Here is a 22,493-nt window from a genome sequence, read left to right as displayed (position 1 = left end):
GATAGGCATTCACTGGGGATTCACTTTGGCCTCTGTATAAAGGAACTGACACTGTGGTTTCTGGGTGGGGAAGCATACATTTATTATGAATGTCTCTATAAATAAATGTTTCTAAGACTGTGTAAAGATTTGCCTCGGTTTTATCCTCCCACATCTGGTTTTCTGGAGTATAACAGAAGGGATTGATGTGCTTGACCGTTCAAAGGGAGAATTGATGTGGTTAGAATTCAGGAACACTAGAGGAGCTGTTGTGATGCTTGGTGTATAAACCACCAAAGAAGGTGTGTGTCTGTGGCGGGAGCGAGTGGTGGGGGAGCACGTGAAGGGGAAGGAGCTCGAGGAACAAATTTGCAGGAAAAGTGAATAAAGATTAACAGTGTCATAGAATCATAGAATCCCTGCAGTGCAGAAGGAGGCCACTCGGCCCATCGAGTCTCCACCAACCCTCCGAAAGAGCACTCTACCCAGGCCCACTCCCCCGCCCAATCTCCGTAACCCCATCCAACCTTTGTACACTAAGGGGCAAATTTATAATGCCAATCCACCTAACCTGCACATTTCTGGACTGTGGGAGGGAACCGGAGCACCCGGAGGAAACCCATGCGGACACGGGGAGAATATGCAAACTCCACACTGTCACCCAAGACCGGAATTGAACCCGGGTCCCTGGCGCTTTGAGGCAGCAGTGCTAACTACGGTGCCACCATCTCGCCCATAAAGGGCATAGGAGGAAAAATTCCAGAAATGTGCACGAGAGAGCGTTCTTAGTCAGTATATTTCAACAACAACTTGGATATATATTGCACCTTTAATGTAATAAAACGGCCCAAAATAAAACGACACAAAAACAAAGTTGGACACTGAGCCAAAAATGGAAATATTTGGTAAGATGGCAAAAAGCTTCATCATAGATGTAAGTTTTAAGCTGCAGCTAAAAGGGAGAATGAGAGGGAGAGAGTCAGAGAGGTTTAGGGAGGAAATTCCAGATCTTAGTGGCTCGTCAGCTGAAGGAACAGTCACCAATGGTGGAACAATTAAAATGGAAGATGCTCAAGAGGCCAGAATTAGATGAGCATAAGGGCCGGAGAACATTATCGAGGTCGGGAGTGGCGAGACCATGGAGGCACTTGAAAACAAGGGTGGGAATTTTAAAATCAAAGTATTGCTTTGGTGATATGTGAACAGGACTTGGTGTGAATAAGGACAGAGATAGCAGAGTTTTGAATGACTTCAAATTTACAGAGGGTCAAATGTGGGAGGCTGGTCAGGAGCACATTGGAGTAGTTAGCAGTAACAAAAGGCCTGAATTAATGTTTCAGCAGCAGATGAGCTACGGTAGGGGCAAGGTCAGGCAATGTAATGGAGGTGAAAATAGGTAATCTCATGTTGCAGATACACAGCCAGAATTGCATCTTGGAGTCAAATCTGACTCTAAGGTTGCAGTCAGTCTGGTTTAGTCTCAAGACTGTTGTCAGGCAGAAGGCTGGAGTCAGTCTCTAGGGATCTGAGTTTGGAGCATGGACTGAAGACAATGGCTTTGAGTCTTTCCAATATTCAATTGGAGAGAATTTCTACTCATCCAGTTCTGGACCAGATAAGCAGCCTGATAGTTTAGAAACAATGGAGATGTCAGTTGACATGGTGGGAAGGTAGAATTTCCAGCCCAATGAGGAAAGAAACAGTTCTGGATCTGGGGCGAAATTCTCCCCAAACGGCGCGATGTCCGCCGACTGGCGCCCAAAACGGCGCCAATCAGACGGGCATCGCGCCGCCCCAAAGGTGGGGAATGCTCCGCATCTTTGGGGGCTGAGCCCCAACATTGAGGGGCTAGGCCGACGCCGGAAGGATTTCCGCCCCGCCAGCTGGCGGAAATGGCCTTTGTTGCCCCGCCAGCTGGCGCGGAAATGACATATCGGGGCGGCGCATGCGCGGGAGCGTCAGCGGCCGCTGACAGTTTCCCGCGCATGCGCAGTGGAGGGAGTCTCTTCCGCCTCCGCCATGGTGGAGACCGTGGCGGAGGCGGAAGGGAAAGAGTGCCCCCACGGCACAGGCCCGCCCGCGGATCGGTGGGCCCCGATCGCGGGCCAGGCAACCGTGGGGGCACCCCCCGGGGCCAGATCGCCCCGCGCCCCCCCCCCCCAGGACCCCGGAGCCCGCCCACGCCGCCTTGTCCCGCCGTTCAAAGGGTGGTTTCATCCACGCCGGCGGGACAGGCAATTTATCGGCGGGACTTCGGCCCATCCGGGCCGGAGAATCCAGCGGGGGGGCCGGCCAACCAGCGCGGCCCGATTCCCGCCCCCGCCGAATATCCGGTACCAGAGACTTCGGCAACCGGCGGGGGCGGGATTCACGACAGCCCCCGGCGATTCTCCAACCCGGCGGGGGGTCGGAGAATGACGCCCCACGTTCTAGCAAATAAAGTGAGGTGAATGGAGCATGTTTCAGTGGGAGAATATTTGGGAAACAGTGATCATAATATTATTAGGTTTAGTGCAGTTACGGAAAAGGACAAGGGAAAATAAAACTTTCAAAAACTCATTTTGAAACGGGATCTGGCCCGATCAAAGATTGGCAAATAAACAATAAGTGAACAATGTGAGGCCTTCAAAGAGAAAGTTGTTCAGGCACAGAATGGACATATTCTCTAAAAGGGAAAGGAAGGGCATCGACAGCTAGAGTTCCTGGGTGTTGAAAGATAAAAATTAAACAGACAAAGGAGACTTATGATCAATGTTCAGTTTGTAATTGAGCAGAGAAACAAGGTGAACACAGGAAGTACAGAGAGGACATTAAAACAGATTAAGAGATCAAAGGAAGTGTATGAGAACAGATTTGTGGGTGACATAAAATGAATCTGTTGAAATTGACTGCTTCAATGTCCACTTGTTCTAATCTCTAATGAATTCTTGGATGTGCAAACATTCTTCTAACATCTCCATTCAATATATACAACTGTATAGGGAAAATTATATTTAATCTTTCAGTACTTACCTTAGTGAGGATGTAGGGTAGATCTCTTCGAGATGCTTTGAGCATTTTCTTGTTTTCTGCCAGGTACTGCAGGTCACTGTCTGACAACCCGACATGAATCTTGCCTTTCACAATGCCAACTGTTGCAGGAACCACCCCATGTTCTTTCACTATCTGTTCAACCTCTTTCGCAGTACTGGAACGAATCAGAGAAACGTGGGGCCAAATTACATTTGCACTTATCTTAAGACAAAACACCAGCACAAATGTCTTTCTACTTCTCGGATGGATTTTGCAATTTGCTGCATTGGCTGTGCAGGCAGAATAGGCTCAGAATTGGGAAACTGTGTAAGTGGGACAGTTTGTACCTATTATCTTCTGCCGTGGTCTTTTGGCTGATTGTATTTTGTGTGCCTAAATGTTTATACAATTGTATCACAGCATGGATGTAGCAATTACCACAACCATTATATCCAGCCCATATTGCATGTTTTGTTGCACGTTCTGTTTCTAGTTATTTCACTAGTCACATAAAATCACACATTTTTAAAATTAATTTTATTTACTCATTACACTCATATCACTGGTAAATGTTTTTATCGTTTTTACATCAAATCCGTTTTTTTTAAAATGCTGAATTTTACAATCTGTTACTCTTGAAACAGTTTCGATGAGTTTTTTTTCGCAGTAATGCCTGCTGAAAATTAAGCTGCTTGATCCTTTCAATGTGAATGAACTAAGCAAAAATGCAAAATTCAAATGTATCATCTATACTCACTCATATTTATCTTTCTCTCACACACAAGGCAGAATGTTTTAGTATCTCCTGAAGCAGGAAGAAGGGTGGATGGGGAACTTCATTACGCAGGAGACCAAAATTCAGATTCCCAATGGCAGGTTAAACTTTTGGTATTAAGATGGAAGAAGGCTATGGGTTGTTCAAAATTTTTTTTTTTGATTTGTTCATGAGATATGGGCGTTGCTGGCATTTATTACCCATCCCTGAGGGCATTTAAGAGTCAACCATATTGCTGTGGGTCTGGAGTCACATATAGGCCAGACCAGGTAAGGATGACAGATTTCCTTCCTTAATCGACATTGGTAAACCAGGTGGGCTTTTACGACAATCGACAAAGGTTTTATGGTCATTATTAGACTTTTAATTCCAGATTTTTATTGAATTCAAATTTCACCATCTGCCCTGGTGGGATTCGAACCCTGGGTCTCTGGATTATTAGTCCAGTGACTGTGGTGTTGGGTGCTCTGAGGTACAGATGAACACGGTTGCAATTGGTACAACGCTGTTTTATTCCAACTTGCTATTTACAGATCTGTCTTGATACTCTGCACGTGGTGACTCCCTGAGTGTGTTGTTAATCAGGTCCTGTCCTTGTCCTGGTCTCTAGATGGACTGGCTGACGAATGTGATATAAAATAGTTACTTTAGAGATACTAGTTAATGTAATGTAGAAATAAGCCACTTTGATTCTGGCAGATAGAGACAAAGGGATTTGAGACCGCATGGAAAAAGCAGGAAGAGGTGTGTCTACGAGAGTGATGCTGCATTGATAGGGGCCAGAGAAAGGGATTGGAAGTGAGCCAATCAGAATAGATCAAACAGGTCAGGAGGGATATAGGCTGACCTATGGGCGTCGAGTATGTGAAACTTGATACCATTTGAATTGATTTGCAGAGATCCCTTTGTCTCTTTGTTCATTCGCTTTCTGGAGTGTAGGAGACTGGATGTCTCTTATGTTTCTGTGAGATGAATTAAGCTTGCAAGCTAAATAAATAACTTCTTTTTACGTGCGAATCCATCTCGGATTTTATTGAGGCCAGACTGACGGAGAAAGAAATTTGGGAATCAACATTTGGTGCCGAAAACCGGGATTTCTCAGGGCGATCCTGATCCAACTGCGAAATCAGAATTAGACTGATTATGAACAGGAGGATGGGGAACAAAGGGCCCTCAATGTAGAACTGGAAAACGACCGCGCATTGATTGTTCCCCTCTTCTTATCGTCTGATTAGTCTGGTCACTCGCGGTTGGCACAGAAAGACCGCCTCGACGAAATCACAGGTCAGTCTGGGGATTAGCATTTTAATTGATGGGATTTCATAGAGTTAATTCGGCTGGGGTAGGCTATGTTGTTGATGGGGACATTTAAAATATAAATGGTTCAACTTCATTTGTGAGTTAATTCGGCTGGGGTAGGCTGTATTGTTGATGTAACATTTAAAATATAAATGGTTCAACTTTATTTGTGAGTTAATTCGGTTGGGTTACGTTATGAGAGGTAGATGTAACATTTGAAATTGAAAATGGTTCACCTCTATATGTCTGTGTGTTAAAAATATAGTTGATTAAGCTAAAATTTTCTCTTTGGACTGTAGTGGTGAAAAAACGCAGTTCCGAGGAGTAGTTGAGATTATGGGAAATTCCTTGGATAGCACAAATGATCCAGGCACGCCACTGCAAATATTATGTGATAAGTATCCGGACAAAGCGAAGGATTTTAGAAAATTGTCAGCACAGTTAAGAACTAAAATGGGAGATGAATGGCCACTAGGGGGAACCAAAGACCTAGAAATGGTTAAGAAAATCCAGGGACAAATATGGAAAAAAAATCAAGGTATGAAAACTAAAGAATTAATTGGATTATGGAGGCAATATTGTCAAGAGGAAAAAGATAAGATTATGTTGTCCAGCTGGCAGGATAATGCCCTTAAAATGGGGATTCCAATTAGTGAACAGGGTAACTTAAAAACATTACAGATCTTGAAAAAGGAATGTGCATTTAAAAAAAGAGCAAATAGAGACAGGAAGGACCCGGGTCACACAAGAGACGAGCTACGTAGTTCAATGGCTGGCCTTGAATTGACAGAAGAAGAAAAAAATCAATAATTTGGAAAAGTCAGTAAAAGTTCCGTCTGCACCCATAGTATGGTCTGCGCTCATTCCAGAACCACCAGAGTACAATAATATATACCCAGCCATTGCTCCCCAGATTTCAAATATGCCAGAAACTCAAGCCCTTTTGGGTGATAGTGTGGGTCCTGATTTACCAACTTCACAACCGAAAGAGCAAAAGGAACTCTGTCCCACAAGCCCAGTTAGCTCTAGGACAAGATCTCGGACAGCGAGAGAGGGGCTTGACGCTCACCAGAAACAATTAAGCATATCACCTAAGTCTCCCCAAACTAAGGAGAAATCACAAGATTTGGGAACAAAGAAAGCTGAAATAACTTAGGTTGAAGAGAAAGAACTCCCCCTAGTGACAGGGAGAGACGTTGAAGTCTTGGAACAACCAGGGGAAATAGCTAGAGTGCCCCCTGGTGACATTCGGAGATAGTTACCGATTAGGAAGATGCAAAACCCCGACCCAGGGACTGCGGGAGCGAACCCCACGATAGACGTTTACTTCCCATGGACACCCAGTGAGATGATGGCTATTATGGCTACAATCCCAGATAGAAAAAAATCTCCTGCTGCCTTCGTGGATTCCTTGAGAACTACCATCTCAACTTATCAAGCTGATTCAAGGGACCTCTGGGCCCTAGTCCAACAGATTTTAACCCCAGCAGAGTACCGCAATTATCTTAACCACCTGAATTATGCTAGTCATGCCGCACTCCAGCAGGCCTATGCGTTAGACGACGATAGAAGGACACAGATCTTGAATGCGTTGAATAGCACATTTCAAAGGCCCATAAATCTTTCTGTTATCTTAGACCTAAAACCTAAGAAGACTGAAGAGCCAGAGAAATTTCTGGATCGTTTTAATGAAATCTACCGGGGGCAGTCAGGCGATTTGCTGTATCAAAATGGTCAGAATTCCCCTCAATACTGTGCTATGTTAATGCATTGCCTACCACCTTCTGTGGTTACTGCTGAGAAATGTAATAACATGAATTGGACAGAGAACGACCCTTCCCAGATGGCAAGGGCAGTCAGATTTTACTGGAAGGAGGGTGTAGGCCATGAAGGAGGCTCAGTTACAAAGGTTAAGACTGAGTATGTAATGAAAAAGGATGATCTGCGACCCCAACAAGCGGCAGAAATGGTAGTTTACCAGCAGGAGCCCCAATATAGTGACTTTGGGTGGGTGGATCAGCAAAGAGGAGGATACCAAACCCACCCAAAGGGACCCTCACCCCATTTTTATGGCCCACCGAACGAATCAACAGCTCTACAACCGCAGCCCCCTCTGAGGGGCCATTGGTCTACTGGAAGAAGAGGACGGGGCAGAAATAGAGGGAGCAATGCATGTTTTAATTGCGGCCGTGTAGATCACTGGCAACAGGAATGCCCCTTTAAAAGACAAGCAGTAGAAGGAGATTATTCGACCCAAAGGAGAGGGTACCCATCAAGGGGAGGACAGATGAGATACACTGACTTCTCCCAGGAAAACCCTTTCCCAACACAGGATTGACTAGCTAATTTAGCCATAAGGACTCTCCAATCGGACAGGGAACCTATTATCTCTCTGCAGATAGGAGATCAACATCACTCATTTGTAATCGACACAGGGGCAGCTATGTCTTCTGTGCAATCAACACTTAAATTACCAATATCCGACCACACGCAGCAATTGTCAGGGTTCCAAGGACAGGTGTGTGAGTATCCTATTTCTGAACCTGTGACAGTCACTTACGAGAATAAGTCTGCAGAGCATCAGTTTGTAGTGACTACTGGATTGGACTGTAACTTGTTGGCCCGAGATTTACTGTGTATCTTCCAGCTACAGCTAGAATGCGGAGATGAGGGGGTAACGGTTACATCATGGAGGATGAGACAACAGTGCTATATTTCTATCACCCCCCAGTGGTGGACGTTAGACGTTGAACAGTCACTGCATCACGTTACCCTGGCCTATGACAGAACTGGACGAAACAGGGAGTTGGAGGACAAATACCGGCCATTACTTGAGACCGAATGGCCAGTCAAGGTTACAGCCACAGTCACGGGAAAAGAAGGTACAGCCGATTTTGTTACAATATCACCACATTTATGGCCACAGTCAGCTTCGGTAAGCCCTCATATTACACGTCAGGTCCATGACCAGTACCATGCCAGGGATATGGGGCGAATGGTCAGGAGGGCAGTGGGTCATTCAGATCCAACAGACTATGCACTTCAAGTCATGCCGGACGGCACTACCATAAAATATTTTGAGGTCCCTGAAACGATTAACACTCGACTGCAGCATCACAGGGGACATGATGTGTTGGAATATGTCAATCCACAAGTCTGGGCGGAATACCCATCACAAGTGGGAAAGACAAATGTTACACCTATCAAGGTAATGATTAAGGATCATGTAAAACTACCTTCCATTCGGCAATACCCCCTGAAATCTCAAGCTGCTCCATCAATAGATAAATTAATTCAAGAACTGTTGAAACAGGGTATTTTGGTCCCTTGTCAACCAGAATGTAATACCCCAATACTTGTTGTGCCTAAACCAGCCAAACCAGACCAGTACCGATTAGTACAGGATTTACGTTCAATTAATGCCATCGCACAGCCGTTACATGCTCTTGTCCCTAACCCTGCCCACATACTGGCTCAAATTCCAGCTCAAGCCCGGGTCTTCGCCGTAATTGACCTTCAGCACGCCTTCTTTGCCCTCCCACTTGCGACTGAAAGTCAATATTTGTTTGCCTTCACTTACAATGGACAGCAGTATACCTGGACCCGACTGCCACAGGGGTTCGTCAATTCACCTACACTCTTCTCCAGATGTCTGCAGACCCAACTCCAGACCTTGACATTGGAGCATGGTTCCACTCTGGTGCAGTATGTAGATGACATATTGGTGGCAAGTCCTGACGAGCCCAGTAATAGGGATGATGTGATCCAATTATTGAACCACCTATCCTCGTTGGGTTATGTTGTTTCACAAGCAAAGGTCTTGGTGGCTCAGAGAAAAGTTAAGTTCTTAGGAGTTTTACTTACAGCCACAGAAAGAAGTCTCAAACCCAGTAGGATTGAACCAATATACCAATTCCCCGCCCCTACAATAGCCAAGGAGGTTCGTCATTGGCTGGGTATGGTGAATTATTGTCGGCAGTGGATACCAAACATCGCTGTCTATACAAAGCTGCTGACGCCTTACACGAGTAAAGAGGGAAACTTTATTCTCACCACCGAGGCACTCGAGGCCTTCCGTTGCCTGAAGCAGGCCTTGCTACAAGCACCGGCCCTTGGTAGGCCCCTATACGACCGACCATTCGAGATATACTGTACTGTTCTGGAAGGATGTTCAACAGCGGTACTCACCCAGCAACATGGGGACAAGCACCGGCCCGTAGCATATTACTCTTCCAAACTCGACCCAGTGGCGTTGGGCCACCCTGTTTGCACCCAGATCTTGGCAGCGATATACAATAGTTTGCAGGCTGCTGCCAACATCACTCTCCAACAGGATATTACGGTGTATAGCTCCCACTCGGTAATCGCACTATTGGGGCAACTGCAGACTCAGCATCTTACCGCAGCTCGTCAGAATAGGTATGAGATATACCTTTTGAACAATCCACGTCTGACATTTAAATATTGTACCACTATCAATCCAGCCTGTTTTCTTAGCGGTCCCCCTGTCCATGAGGATGCACCTGGTCACGACTGTTTAGCCTTGATTCAGGAAACTACAACAATAAGGGACGATCTGAGTGATATTCCGTTAGAACAACCTGACATGATTATGTATGTTGATGGCAGTGCATTAGTAAGCCCCACTGGCCGGAGACTGTCCGGTTATGCAATCAGGATGGTCTGATTTTAGAAGCGGCAGCTTTCCAGACCCCTTACTCAGCACAACAAGCCGAACTTTTTGCCCTCACCCGTGCATGTATACTTGGGGGAGATCGCCGGGTAAATATCTACACTGACTCCCGATATGCTTTCGGGGTAGTTCACGACTTCGGACAACTCTGGAAGAATAGGGGATTCCTTACCTCGGCAGGCACAGAAATATCCAACCGGGGTTTAGTTAATGACCTACTGCAGGCCCTCCTTCTGCCAGCGCAGATTTCCGTTATTAAATGCGCTGCCCACACGAATGGTACAACCCCAGTTGACGTTGGTAATGAACGAGCAGATCGTGCAGCTCGCACAGCCGCACAAATTCAGCAAGTGATGGTGCCTAAAATGTTAAGTCAGACTAAACGATCTACTATAAATATGTCTGCTTCTGACAAGTCAATGCCAACCATCCAAGACGTCATAAGGTTACAGGAGGACGCTCCTGAGAGTGATAAACAAATGTGGAAACGGTTAGGTTGTACATATGATTCTGTTTCCTCTTTATGGACCACGCCAGCACAGACTTGTATGTCTGATGTGCTGGCTTTATGGGTCATTGAATGTGTACACTTTGCAACTCATTGTGGGGCTCGAGGGACTAGTGATTTGTTGCTGGACACTTGGTGGCACCCTAAAATGCAGGGGTTGGCCCAAAGTATCAGTAATCGGTGTTTGATTTGTCAGCAATATAACACCGGAAAAGGTATCCCTTGTGGGAAGGGGCAAACCCCGTTGCCCAGTGGTCCCTTTGAGATGCTCCAAATGGATTACATTGAGTTGGAAAGGGGTCAATGTTACAAATATGTTTTGGTCATTGTGGATGTGTTCAGCAGATGGGTCGAGGCGTATCCGACTATCGATAATAAAGCTGCTACTGTGGTTAAAGTCTTGATGAGGGAAATCATTCCCCGGTACGGTATACCAGCTCAGTTAAGTTCTGATAATGGGCCTCATTTTATTGGACAAATTAACAAGGAGTTTTGCTCCCAGTTGGGCATATGCCAGCAGTTACACTGTGCTTACAGACCGCAGGCGGCCGGGTTGGTTGAGAGACACAATCAGACCCTCAAAACTAAATTGGCTAAATTAAGAGCAGACACGGGACTGACATGGCTTAAGTTGCTCCCCGTTGCCCTCTTCCAGCTGCGGGTTACACCTGCGGGACCGGCCCGGCTCTCTCCCGCCGAGATTCTTTATGGCAGGCCTCTTAGAACTCCTTGGAGCCTGCAGGTTCCCAGACGGGTTCAGTTTCATCAGATGACTGAAGAAATTACCACCTATGTTCTAGCCCTTACGCAAGTGCTCAAGGAACTCCATGGCCAAGTCCGCGCGGCTCACCAGCCATTGCCCCCAGTACCTAGCTCACTTTCAGTCCAGCCCGGTAGTTATGTCATGGTCAAAAATTGGACTAGGAAGGGGTCGGAGCCGCGATGGGACGGGCCCTTCCAAGTTCTCCTTACCACCCCCACAGCAGTTAAAGTGGAGGGGCGAAGTGCTTGGGTCCACCTACATCACTGTAAATTGAGTCCATCTCCACTACTGTAAAAGGTCGGATACTAACCTGCCTCCCTTCTCCAGTGCTATTTTACAGGTGTGGAGCATGATGGAGTGGCTACGCATCGTCTGTCTGATATTTGGCCTCACTTCGCTTGGCGTGTTATTGGCGATGGACATGGAAAAGGGGAATATTATGTATCTGTGTAGCCCCAACCAATCTACAAGGATACATCACCTGTGCAAAGGTGATGTTCTTCGCTGCCCCCATATACGAGGACATGGTATCGACTCATGGAAGGTCATCAAAGTTAAGGAGAATGCAGGAGTCATGAAGCAGTTGCACCGGTCCCGGCGATGGGAAGGGAACATTATATGGACATTGCCTTGTTTTTGGAATACAGGTAAATTTGATTTTGGATGTGTTAAGAGTGGTACAATAAAGGTAAAATCAGGCTGTCAGAAGAGTGTAGGAAGAGGCTATGAGAAAGAGAAAGGGACTAGAGAGAGGACGGGGCGTATGAGAAGGGAAGTACAGCTAGAACGTAGGTTACCGGGAGATACACTTAAGTTAATTAAAGGCCAAACTGAGGAAAACCCGGGTAGTATGAATCTCTTCTACCAGATTTACCACCGTCTGTATGGCCAGGGACAGGTTGTCTGCTACCCAAACCCCGCAGCGGTGTCTAGGTTATTTTCTGTTTCACCGCTTTGGGGCACTCCCCAAACGGTGGTTCATTGTCAGCATTCCGAATCACTTCCCGATCAGGTCACTCTTCCTTACGATCCGGGTTCAGCACCACCGGCTATTTGCCTTCCCCTTCCTCGGGATAATTCCCATTCACAGTACGATAGGCTGCGACGGTGGAGGGCGTACATACCTAGCCACTTCACTCCCAATAGGGATTCCCGGTCGTTCGAGAATTGCTTCAGCAGTGAGGGATATGGCTGTTTGCTGGTAGAGGTGGACACAAATATAACATGTCTGTTTCCCACCTGTACGGACAGGAGGTGCCATATCACCCAGGCGTCTGGCCAATGCGTTTGTTACAACACCACTTGCGTTCCATTGAACGCCGGCCTCCAGCTCCTCTGTGGCTGGGCGAATGTCTCTCATATCACTGTTGGGAATAGGGCTTTCCGCATTGCTGGGCGGCCCGAATGGGCATTTCAAAGTTGGATAAACTGGGCTACTGGGAGGTCCTTACGCAACCGATATGTTGATTGTGATGCTAGCCTCCACACGGAACAAGGATACTACTTTTTATTTAATGGTACAGCGACCAACGTTTTGTCACCCCCATTTCCCCGCCGAATTGCTATAGGGACTCTAGTCCCTACCACAGTCCCCTGCCCTTCGGCGTGGAACCTGCATAATCAGTTAGCACGCCGGGCAGTCTCTGCTGAATTTTGCGAGAACTGGAAAAAACCTCAGGTTCTTGCACCCAACCGGGGCCACTCAGCCGGGTGGGGCATTCTGAGCGTATTGACACTGGGAGGTGTGGGGGGTTCCTTGGCTGTCAGTGATCGGAATTATTTTATTTGCGGCCTTACCATCTTGGGAAATGAAACCTTGGGAGCCCTCGGGGCAATAACTAAGGAGTTGTCTCAGCTACGGTTGTTTGCAATGCAGAACCGGTATGCTCTTGACTATCTTCTGGCCCGTGAGGGTGGGGTGTGCGCCATAGTACAGGGCAAGTGTATCATGGGAGTTCAGGACTTGACCGCTAACATCACTAAATTTATGGATCGCATACGGGATCACTTGGACGGGATGCAGGATCCTGGCTCTTGGGGTAACTGGGGATTTGGAGGATGGAAGGACTGGTTGATAAATATGGCCATGTATCTAGTGGTAGCTATCGGCTGCATCTTTGTGGGCCTGGCCATCCTTAAATGTGTGATGGGTAGAATGCGGGGTGCACTGGATCAGATCACCGCCCCAATCACCGAAAAAAAAAATTTAACTGTTAAAATCCATGAGGGTGAGGCAGATGAAGGGGGGCTAAGACAGGAATTGGAAATGCAGCGGCGGATCTTTTTAGATGAGGAACCGTAGCTATGGATTGGATAGTTCGGTTATCATGAAATGATAAAAGGAGGGAATGACGAATGTGATATAAAATAGTTACTTTAGAGATACTAGTTAATGTAATGTAGAAATAAGCCACTTTGATTCTAGCAGATAGAGACAAAGGGATTTGAGACCGCATGGAAAAAGCAGGAAGAGGTGTGTCTATGAGAGTGATGCTGCATTGATAAGGGCCAGAGAAAGGGATTGGAAGTGAGCCAATCAGAATAGATCAAACAGGTCAGGAGGGATATAGGCTGACCTATGGGCGTCGAGTATGTGAAACTTGATACCATTTGAATTGATTTGCAGAGATCCCTTTGTCTCTTTGTTCATTCGCTTTCTGGAGTGTAGGAGACTGGATGTCTCTTATGTTTCTGTGAGATGAATTAAGCTTACAAGCTAAATAAATAACTTATTTTTACGTGCAAATCCATCTCGACTTTTATTGAGGCCAGACTGACGGAGAAAGAAATTTGGGAATCAACATGGCCACCAGGTCTTATACTGTCTCTGTCCTTGTCTGTGATTGGCTGTCGTGTTATGTGTGCTAATTTGTCTGTTGATCTGTCTATCATGATGTGTATGTTTGAATATCATGACATCCCCCTTTTTTTACAAGATTATGTGCCTACGTGGTAATAAATATGAATGTGTCCTGAGTACAGCTAAAAGTGTGTGCGCGTGATATTTACAGCATGTACATGTGGCGTAACTATATACATGGGGCGATGTCGGGTGTGTCATGCTAACGAGGTTGTACCATAACAAAACAAGAAAAAACTTTGAAGTGTGGTCCGGTCAAACGAGATCTGGAATGATAAAACAGTAACATGTTACAATACAATAGTTGCAAAACTTTGACGTGTGAACAGTCTCATAAGTCCAGTCTAGTAGGCGTGCGACGAATTCGGGTTGACCGCCTCAAGGGTGGGTCGAGAACCACCGGCTGAGGTGCGAGCCTGGCCATGGGTGGCGATGGAAGGGGCATGGTCTGTGGCAGCTCCACGAAGTCACTATCAGGAACCAGTCAAGGACCCGGCGTCAGAGTACGGTTCCGTTGCGAGCGTGGAAGGAGGTGAAGGGCTCGCCGATTGCGCCTACGCACGGATCCATCCGGCATGCGTACTAGGAACGAGCGGGGAGCCACGCGTCGGAGAACTTCGGCAGGTGCTGACCAGCCACCATCTGGTAAATGTCTCCAGAGGCCGGGGGGGAAGATCAGTTGCCCTTGTGTCGTACAAACTCTTCTGGCGATCACGCTGCAGTTGCATCTTATGCAGTACCGTAGCATGGTCCGTTGTTGGTGCCAGGATGGAAGGCACAGTTGTTCTGAGGGTGCGACCCATCAGCAGCTGTGCTGGCGAGAGACCCGTGGCTAGCGGGGCCGAGCGATAGGCCAGCAGGGCGAGGTGAAAGTCCGATCCGGCAGCAGCAGCCTTGCAGAGGAGCCGCTTGGCAATGTGAATGCCCTTCTCCGCCTTTCCATTTGACTGGGGATGCAGAGGGCTGGACGTTATGTTTGTGAAGCCATATGAGGCGGCAAAGGATGACCATTCATGGCTGGCATTCATTGTCCGACATGACAGTCATCGGAATGCCGTGGCGAGCAAAGGTGTCTTTGCAGGCCCTGATGACCGCAGACGACGTCAGATCGTGTAGGCGTATGACTTCTGGGTAATTGGAGAAGTAGTCCATGATGATAACATAGTCCATGCCAAGCGCGTGAAACAGGTCTACACCCACCTTCGCCCAGGGGGACGTCACCAGCTCATGGGGCAGAAGCGTCTCAGGAGGTTGCGCCGGCTGAAACCTTTGGCAGGTTGTGCAGTTGAGCACCATGTTGGCAATATCGTCACTGATGCCCAGCCAGTATACCGCCTCTCGGGCCCTCCGTCTGCACTTCTCGACCCCCAAGTGGCCTTCGTGTATTTGATTGAGAACCAGCTGGCGCATACTGTGCGGAATGATGATCCTGTCTAGCTTCAGAAGGATCCCATCAATGGTGGCTAGGTCGCCCCGTACATTATAGAACTGCGGGCACTGCCCTTTGAGCCAACCTCCCGTCATGTGGCGCATCACTCGCTGTAAAAGGGGGTCGGCCGCTGTCTCTCTGCGTATGCGGGCCAGACTGGAGTCGTTAGCCGGCAGATTTGCCGCTGTCAAGGCCACTTGTGCCTCGACTTGACATACAAACCCCTCCGCATCTGGTGGTGTACTCACTGCTCGGGATAGGGCATCCGCCATGATGAGGTCCTTCCCTGGAGTGTAGATCAGTTGGAAATCATACCTCCTGAGTTTAAGTAGGATGCGCTGGAGGCGAGGGGTCATGTCGTTCAGGTCCTTGTTTATTATGTTGACCAGGGGGCGGTGGTCAGTTTCGACCGTGAATCGTGGAACACCATATACATAATCGTGGAACTTGTCCAAACCAGTTAGCAAGCCCAGGCATTCTTTTTTGATTTGCGCGTAGCGCTGCTCTGTGGGGGTCATGGCCCGTGATGCATAGGCAACCGGGGCCCATGACGACGTGTCATCCCTCTGCAGGAGCACTGCTCCAATGCCGGATTGGCTGGCATCCGTTGAGATTTTGGTGGGACGAGACGTGTCGAAGAACGCCAACACTGGTGCCGTGGCAAGTTTGTGTTTGAGCTTCTCCCATTCCAGCTGGTGTGTATGTTGCCACTGGAAGTCTGTGGATTTTTTTACGAGATGGCGCAGAGCCGTTGTGTGGGAGGCAAGGTTGGGAATGAATTTCCCGAGGAAGTTGACCATGCCCAGGAATCGTAGTACAGCCTTCTTGTCGGCCGGCCGCGGCATGGCTGTGATGGCGCTCACCTTGTCTGCATCGGGACGGACCCCTGACCGGGAGATGTGGTGCCCCAGGAACATCAATTCGGTCTGGCCAAAGGCACACTTGGCTCGGTTGAGGCGCAGGCCATTTTCCCGTATGCGGGCAAAAACGCGTTGGAGACGATGTATGTGCTCCTGCGGTGTGGTGGACCAGATGATGACATCGTCCACATATACGCGCACCCCTTCGATGCCTTCCATCATCTGCTCCATGATTCTGTGGAAGACCTCGGATGCTGAGATGATGCCAAATGGCATCCGGTTGTAGCAGAATCTGCCGAAAGGGGTGTTAAAGGTGCATAGCTTTCGGCTGGACGGGTCCAGTTGGATCTGCCAAAATCCTTTAGAAGCATCCAGTTTGGTGAATATCTTGGCTTGGGCCATTTCACTGGTGATTTCCTCCCGTTTAGGTATGGGATAATGTTCCCGCATAATGTTATTATTTAGGTCTTTAGGGTCTATACAGATGCAGAGCTCGCCAGAGGGCTTCTTGACACACACCATGGAGCTGACCCATGGCGTGGGCTCCGTGACCCTGAATAGGACCCCTTGCTCCTGGAGATCCTGCAGCTGCAGCTTGAGGCGGTCTTTAAGTGGTGCAGGAACCCTGCGAGGTGCGTGAACGGCCGGGATGGCGTCCGGTTTGAGGCGAATTTTGTATGTGTATGGCAGTGTTCCCATGCCTTCAAATGCCTCCTGGTTGTGAGCGAGGAGCGATTGGAGATTTGCGTTGAACTCAGCATCCGGGAAGTCAGATTTGTCGTCTGGAGAGAGAGACAGAATTCGCTGTACAAGGTGGAGAGCCTTACATGCCTGTGCGCCCAGCAAGGAATCCTTCGATGGGCCAACTATTTCAAACGAGAGTGTGGCCGTGTGCGTTTTGTGTGTCACCTGGAGCTGGCAGGTACCCATGGCCGGGATAACGTTCCCGTTGTAGTCGACCATCTTGCACCGGGATGGCTGGATAGGTGGTTTGACCTTCATGGCATGGAATGCGGAATATGCTATGAGGTTGGCGGATGCGCCAGTGTCCAGGCGGAAAGTGATCTGCGATCGGTTGACCGTCAGGGTGGCACTCCATTCATCGGCCGGATTGATGGTGTTGACCCGGTTCACATCAATGACCGCAACCTGGAAGGCATCTTGGTCATCTGTGTCGTTGGGTTGGATGTCTGCTGTGTGGGCTGGACGGTCCTCACGTGTCTGCGAGGTTGTCGGAGATGTGTAGGATCCATCGGTTGAACCGCTCGACAGTAGGCAGCGTAGTGGCCCATCTTGCCACAGCGTAGGCATTGTCGTTTTTTTGCAGGACATTGCCCTTTTAAATGTGCAGCTCCACAATTGCCGCACGTCATGACGTCACGGCGTTCGTTACGCCACTGCGCATGCGCAGTTCGGTCTTGCATCGGGCGCGCCTGCGCAGTGCGTCCCTCGATGTTGCCGTTGGTTTTGGCGCGCACAAGCGCGGGAGACCTCGAAAAGCGCGCGAAACGGCCGCCCTCGTCCGGGCCGCGGGCGGGCCGGGAGATACTCGATTGCCTGGATGCGTTTGGCCTCGTGGGCGGCCTGGCTTGCCGATTCGATCGCTAGGGACCCCCTCCGTGCCGATTCGGTCGCCTGAAATTGGGCAAAGCGGCTGGTCGCATTTTCATGGAGGACACAGGCTTCCACCGCAGATGCTAAGGTCAGGCCTTTAATTTTAAGAAGCTGCTGGCGTAGGCCACTGGAGGCAACGCCAAAAACGATCTGGTCCCGGATCATGGACTCTGAGGTGTTGCCGTAACCGCAGGACTGCGCGAGTATGCGGAGGTGCGTCAGAAAGGGTTGAAAGAGCTCATCCTTACCTTGCAGGTGTTGCTGAAAGATATACCTCTCAAAGCTTTCATTTACCTCAACGTTGAAGTGCTGGTCAAGCTTGAGGAGGACCGTGTCATATTTGGATTGGTTCTCGCCTTCCGCGAACACCAAGGAGTTGTATACATCGATGGCGTGCTGACCTGCGGTAGTGAGAAGCATCGCAATCTTTGTTTCGTCCGAGGCACCCTGTTTTTCGTTGGCTCGCATGTACTGTTCAAATCGCTGCTTGAAGAGCTTCCAATTGGTGCCCAGGTTCCCAGCGACTTGCAACGGCTGCGGTTTGTTGGTGATGTCCATGGCTCAGGATGGCAGATATCGATCCACCCCACTCCTGGTACCATGTGATGTTGGGTGCTCTGAGGTACAGATGAACCAACACGGTTGCAATTGGTACAACGCTGTTTTATTCCAACTTGCTATTTACAGATCTGTCTTGATACTCTGCATGTGGTGACTCCCTGAGTGTGTTGTTAATCAGGTCCTGTCCTTGTCCTGGTCTCTAGATGGACTGGCCACCAGGTGTCGTGTTTCTTGTCTTATACTGTCTCTGTCCTTGTCTGTGATTGGCTGTCGTGTTATGTGTGCTAATTTGTCTGTTGGTCTGTCTATCATGATGTGTGTGTTTGAATATCATGACAGTGACAATACCAGTATGCCACTGCCTTCTGATGGTAAAGGTCGGGAAGCTCTTTGGCACCCATTAGCATGTTAGCACACTTACTAAAACCCCAGCCCGCCAGTATTATGTTCATGGTCGCAATCGTGTTCATAATAAGAAAAACGTTCCTCAGAATCAAACCATTTGTAAGAAGCATGTACCAGGTGAGGTAGATTTCTTCCTGCACTGTGGAGTGACTAACCTCTACCCTCTGGCCCTCTTTCAAAAGCATTTGTCTAAGGCAGACTATAATTGAGTTCAGGTGTCAGTTGTCCAAGGTGCAGGGAAAGGGAACAAGGGAGGAAGGATGGAGTCTACTAGGAAAGCGTCAAGCAAGCTGGACAAGGGAAGCAGGGTCAACAGGGAAAGGTGGAATTGGGTAAATTTGGTGAACCTTGGTTGTAATCACTTTATGTGAGGTTAATCCTTCCTTTTGGCATGTCAGCTACGACTCTCACCAACCTTGATAGATGCACCACAGAAAGCATTCTTTCTGATTGTATCACAGCTTGGTATGGAAACCGCTCTGCCCCAGACCGCAGGAAACTGCAAAAGGTCGTGAATGTAGCCCAATCCATCATGCACACCAGCCTTCCATCCATTGACTGTCTACAATTCCTGCTGCCTCGGAAAGGCAGCCAGCATAATTAAGCAGCCTTCGCACCCCGGACATACTCTCTTCCACCTTCTTCCGTCAGGAAAAAGATACCAAAGTTTGAGGTCACGTACCAACCAGCTCAAGAACAGCTTCTTTCCTGCTGCCATCAGACCTTTGAATGGACCTACCTCATGTTCAGTTTATACCCTGAAAAATCCCCAAACTCCCCAAGTATCTGCATTATCTCTGGCATCCCCTCCGCCGGGTCCGCCACAAATAGCAACAAATCATCCGCATACAGAGATACCCAGTGTTCTTCTCCCCCCCTGAGTACTCCCCTCCACTTCCTGGAACCCCTCAATGCTATGGCCAGGAGTTCAATCGCCAGTGCAAACAATAACGGGGACAGAGGACATCCCTGCCTCGTCCCTCTATGGAGCCGAAAATAGTCAGACCCCCGTCCATTCGTGACCACGCTCGCCATCGGGGCTCTATACAGCAACTGTACCCACCTGATATACCCATCCCCAAAGCCAAATCTCCTCAGCACCTCCCACAAATAATCCCACTCCACTCTATCAAATGCTTTCTCGGCATCCATCGCCACCACTATCTCCGCTTCCCCCTCTGGTGGGGGCATCATCATTACCCCTAGCAGCCTCCGTATATTTGTATTCAGCTGTCTCCCCTTCACAAACCCAGTTTGGTCCTCATGAACCACCCCCGGGACACAATCCTCTATCCTCATTGCCATTACCATGGCCAGAATCTTAGCGTCCACATTCAGGAGGGAAATGGGCCTGTAGGACCCGCATTGCAGCGGGTCTTTTTCCTTTTTTAGGAGGAGCGATATCGTTGCCTCTGACATAGTCGGGGGCAGCTGCCCCCTTTCCCTCGCCTCATTAAAGGTTCTCATCAGTAGCGGGGCCAGCAAGTCCATATATTTCCTATAGAATTCAACTGGGAATCCGTCTGGTCCCGGGGCCTTCCCCGCCTGCATGCTCCCAATCCCTTTCACTACTTCCTCCATCTCAATCTGTGCTCCCAGTCCCACCCTCTCCTGCTCCTCCACCTTAGGAAATTCCAGCTGATCCAGAAAGCACATCATTCTCTCCTTCCCATCCGGGGGCTGAGCTTCATATAATCTTTCGTAAAATGCCTTGAACACTCCATTCACTCTCTCCGCTCCCCGCTCCATCTCTCCCTCCTCATCTCTCACCCCCCCTATCTCCCTCGCTGCTCCCCTTTTCCTCAGTTGGTGGGCCAGCAACCTGCTCGCCTTCTCCCCGTATTCGTACTGTACACCCTGTGCCTTCCTCCATTGTGCCTCTGCATTACCCGTAGTCAACAAGTCAAATTCTACATGTAGCCTTTGCCTTTCCCTGTACAGTTCCTCCTCCGGTGCCTCCGCATATTGTCTGTCCACCCTCAGAAGTTCTTTCAACAACCGCCCCCTTTCCCTACCCTCCTGCTTTCCTTTATGTGCCCTAATATATATCAGCTCCCCTCTAACCACTGCCTTCAGCGCCTCCCAGACCACTCCCACCTGTACCTCCCCATTATCATTGAGTTCCAAGTACCTTTCAATACACCCCCTCACCCTTAAACACACCCCCTCATCTGCCAATAATCCCATGTCCATTCTCCAGGGTGGACGCTGTTGTTTTTCTTCCCCTATCTCCAGGTCCACCCAATGTGGAGCATGATCCGAAATGGCTATAGCCGTGTACTCCGTCCCCGTCACCTTTGGGATCAGTGCCCTTCCCAAAACAAAAAAATCTATTCGTGAATAAACTTTGTGGACAAAGGAGAAAAACGAAAACTCCTTACTCCTAGGTCTACTAAATCTCCAGGGGTCTACTCCTCCCATCTGCTCCATAAAGTCCTTAAGCACCCTAGCTGCAGCCGGCCTCCTTCCGGTCCTGGACCTCGATCTGTCCAGCCCCGGGTCCAGCACTGTATTAAAGTCTCCACCCATTACCAACTTCCCCACTTCTAGGTCCGGGATTCATCCTAACCAACGCCTCATAAAGTTGGCATCATCCCAGTTCGGGGCATACACGTTCACTAATACCACCGCCTCCCCTTGCAATTTGCCACTCACCATCACGTATCTGCCCCCGCTATCCGCCACTATAGTCTTTGCCTCAAACATTACCCGCTTCCCCACTAGTATGGCCACCCCCCTGTTTTTTGCGTCTAGCCCCGAATGAAACACCTGCCCCACCCATCATTTGCGAAGTCTAACCTGGTCTATCAGCTTCAGATGCGTCTCCTGAAGCATAACCACATCTGTCTTAAGTTTCTTTCGGTGTGCGAGTACCCATGCCCTCTTAATCGGCCCGTTCAGCCCTCTCACATTCCACGTGATCAACCGGGTCGGGGGGCTCTTTACCCCCCCCCCCCCCTTGACGACTAGCCATCTCCTTTTTCAATCCAGCTCCTCACCCGGTTCCCACGTAGCCGTACCTCCCCCAAGCGGCGCCCCCCCCCGCCCCGACCCCCCCCCCCCCCCCCCCCCATACCAGCTCCCCCTTCTCCCCAGCAGCAGCAACCCAGTTAACCCCCCCCCCCCGCTAGATCCCAAACTAGCGTAATTGCACCCCCCATGTTGCTCTGGGAAAGATTCTTATTTGCTATTCCTCAGACTACAGTGGACAGTCTCACATTTCTGACCCTTACACTCCAACTGCTACATTCCTGGCCACTCACATAAGACTGTCTAACCATCCTTCAGGCTTCTTTGCAGCCTCCTCACCTCTCACATCAGGACACCAGCGGGGGATGTAATGAATTAACTGCAAACTCTGTGCAGACAGTATTCTCAGAGGGTTCAAACCCAGGTGAGCAATACCGGCTGGCTTGTCTGACCTGTGCCCAGGCTGCACAAATGATGCCGTAATTGAAACATTCTCATGTCTGAAAACTCAACGACACCGCTGATGATGTGACACACTAAATGGTGTATCATTAGAGCCACTTCATTCAATTTGATTGGGAAGTCTTTTGAATATCTGTGATCATTGCAGTAACCCGCAGCATAATAATACAGCAAACCTGAACACAGCGCAATTAATATCCAATCAATGTGCAAATCACACAGAGACTGGATACCCGTTCCACCTCTGTCAAGGTGTAGCCCTGACATCTCCAGTTGCGATGGAGGCAGCCTGTTGACTGCTTT

The 22,493-nt window shown here is 48.9% G+C and overlaps 1 protein-coding gene across 9 annotated transcripts in view; it reads right to left on the bottom strand.

Annotated features, from left to right (window-relative positions):
- The window catches only part of LOC140396265 (pseudouridine-5'-phosphate glycosidase), a 180,122-nt gene that overhangs the window by 127,480 nt on the left and 30,149 nt on the right, over positions 1-22,493 (bottom strand). For all 9 annotated transcript variants that reach the window (XM_072484633.1, XM_072484637.1, XM_072484639.1 and 6 more), the window contains one exon: positions 2,992-3,166. In XM_072484633.1, the coding sequence (XP_072340734.1) occupies positions 2,992-3,166 (175 nt within the window). The remainder of the gene's footprint in view (positions 1-2,991; positions 3,167-22,493) is intronic.

This window comes from Scyliorhinus torazame, chromosome 19 (assembly GCF_047496885.1).
Source record: "Scyliorhinus torazame isolate Kashiwa2021f chromosome 19, sScyTor2.1, whole genome shotgun sequence".
Taxonomy (NCBI): Eukaryota; Metazoa; Chordata; class Chondrichthyes; order Carcharhiniformes; family Scyliorhinidae; genus Scyliorhinus; species Scyliorhinus torazame.
The sequence above is the reverse complement of the archived record's forward strand: the minus strand, read 5'-3'. Positions and strand labels throughout refer to the sequence as shown.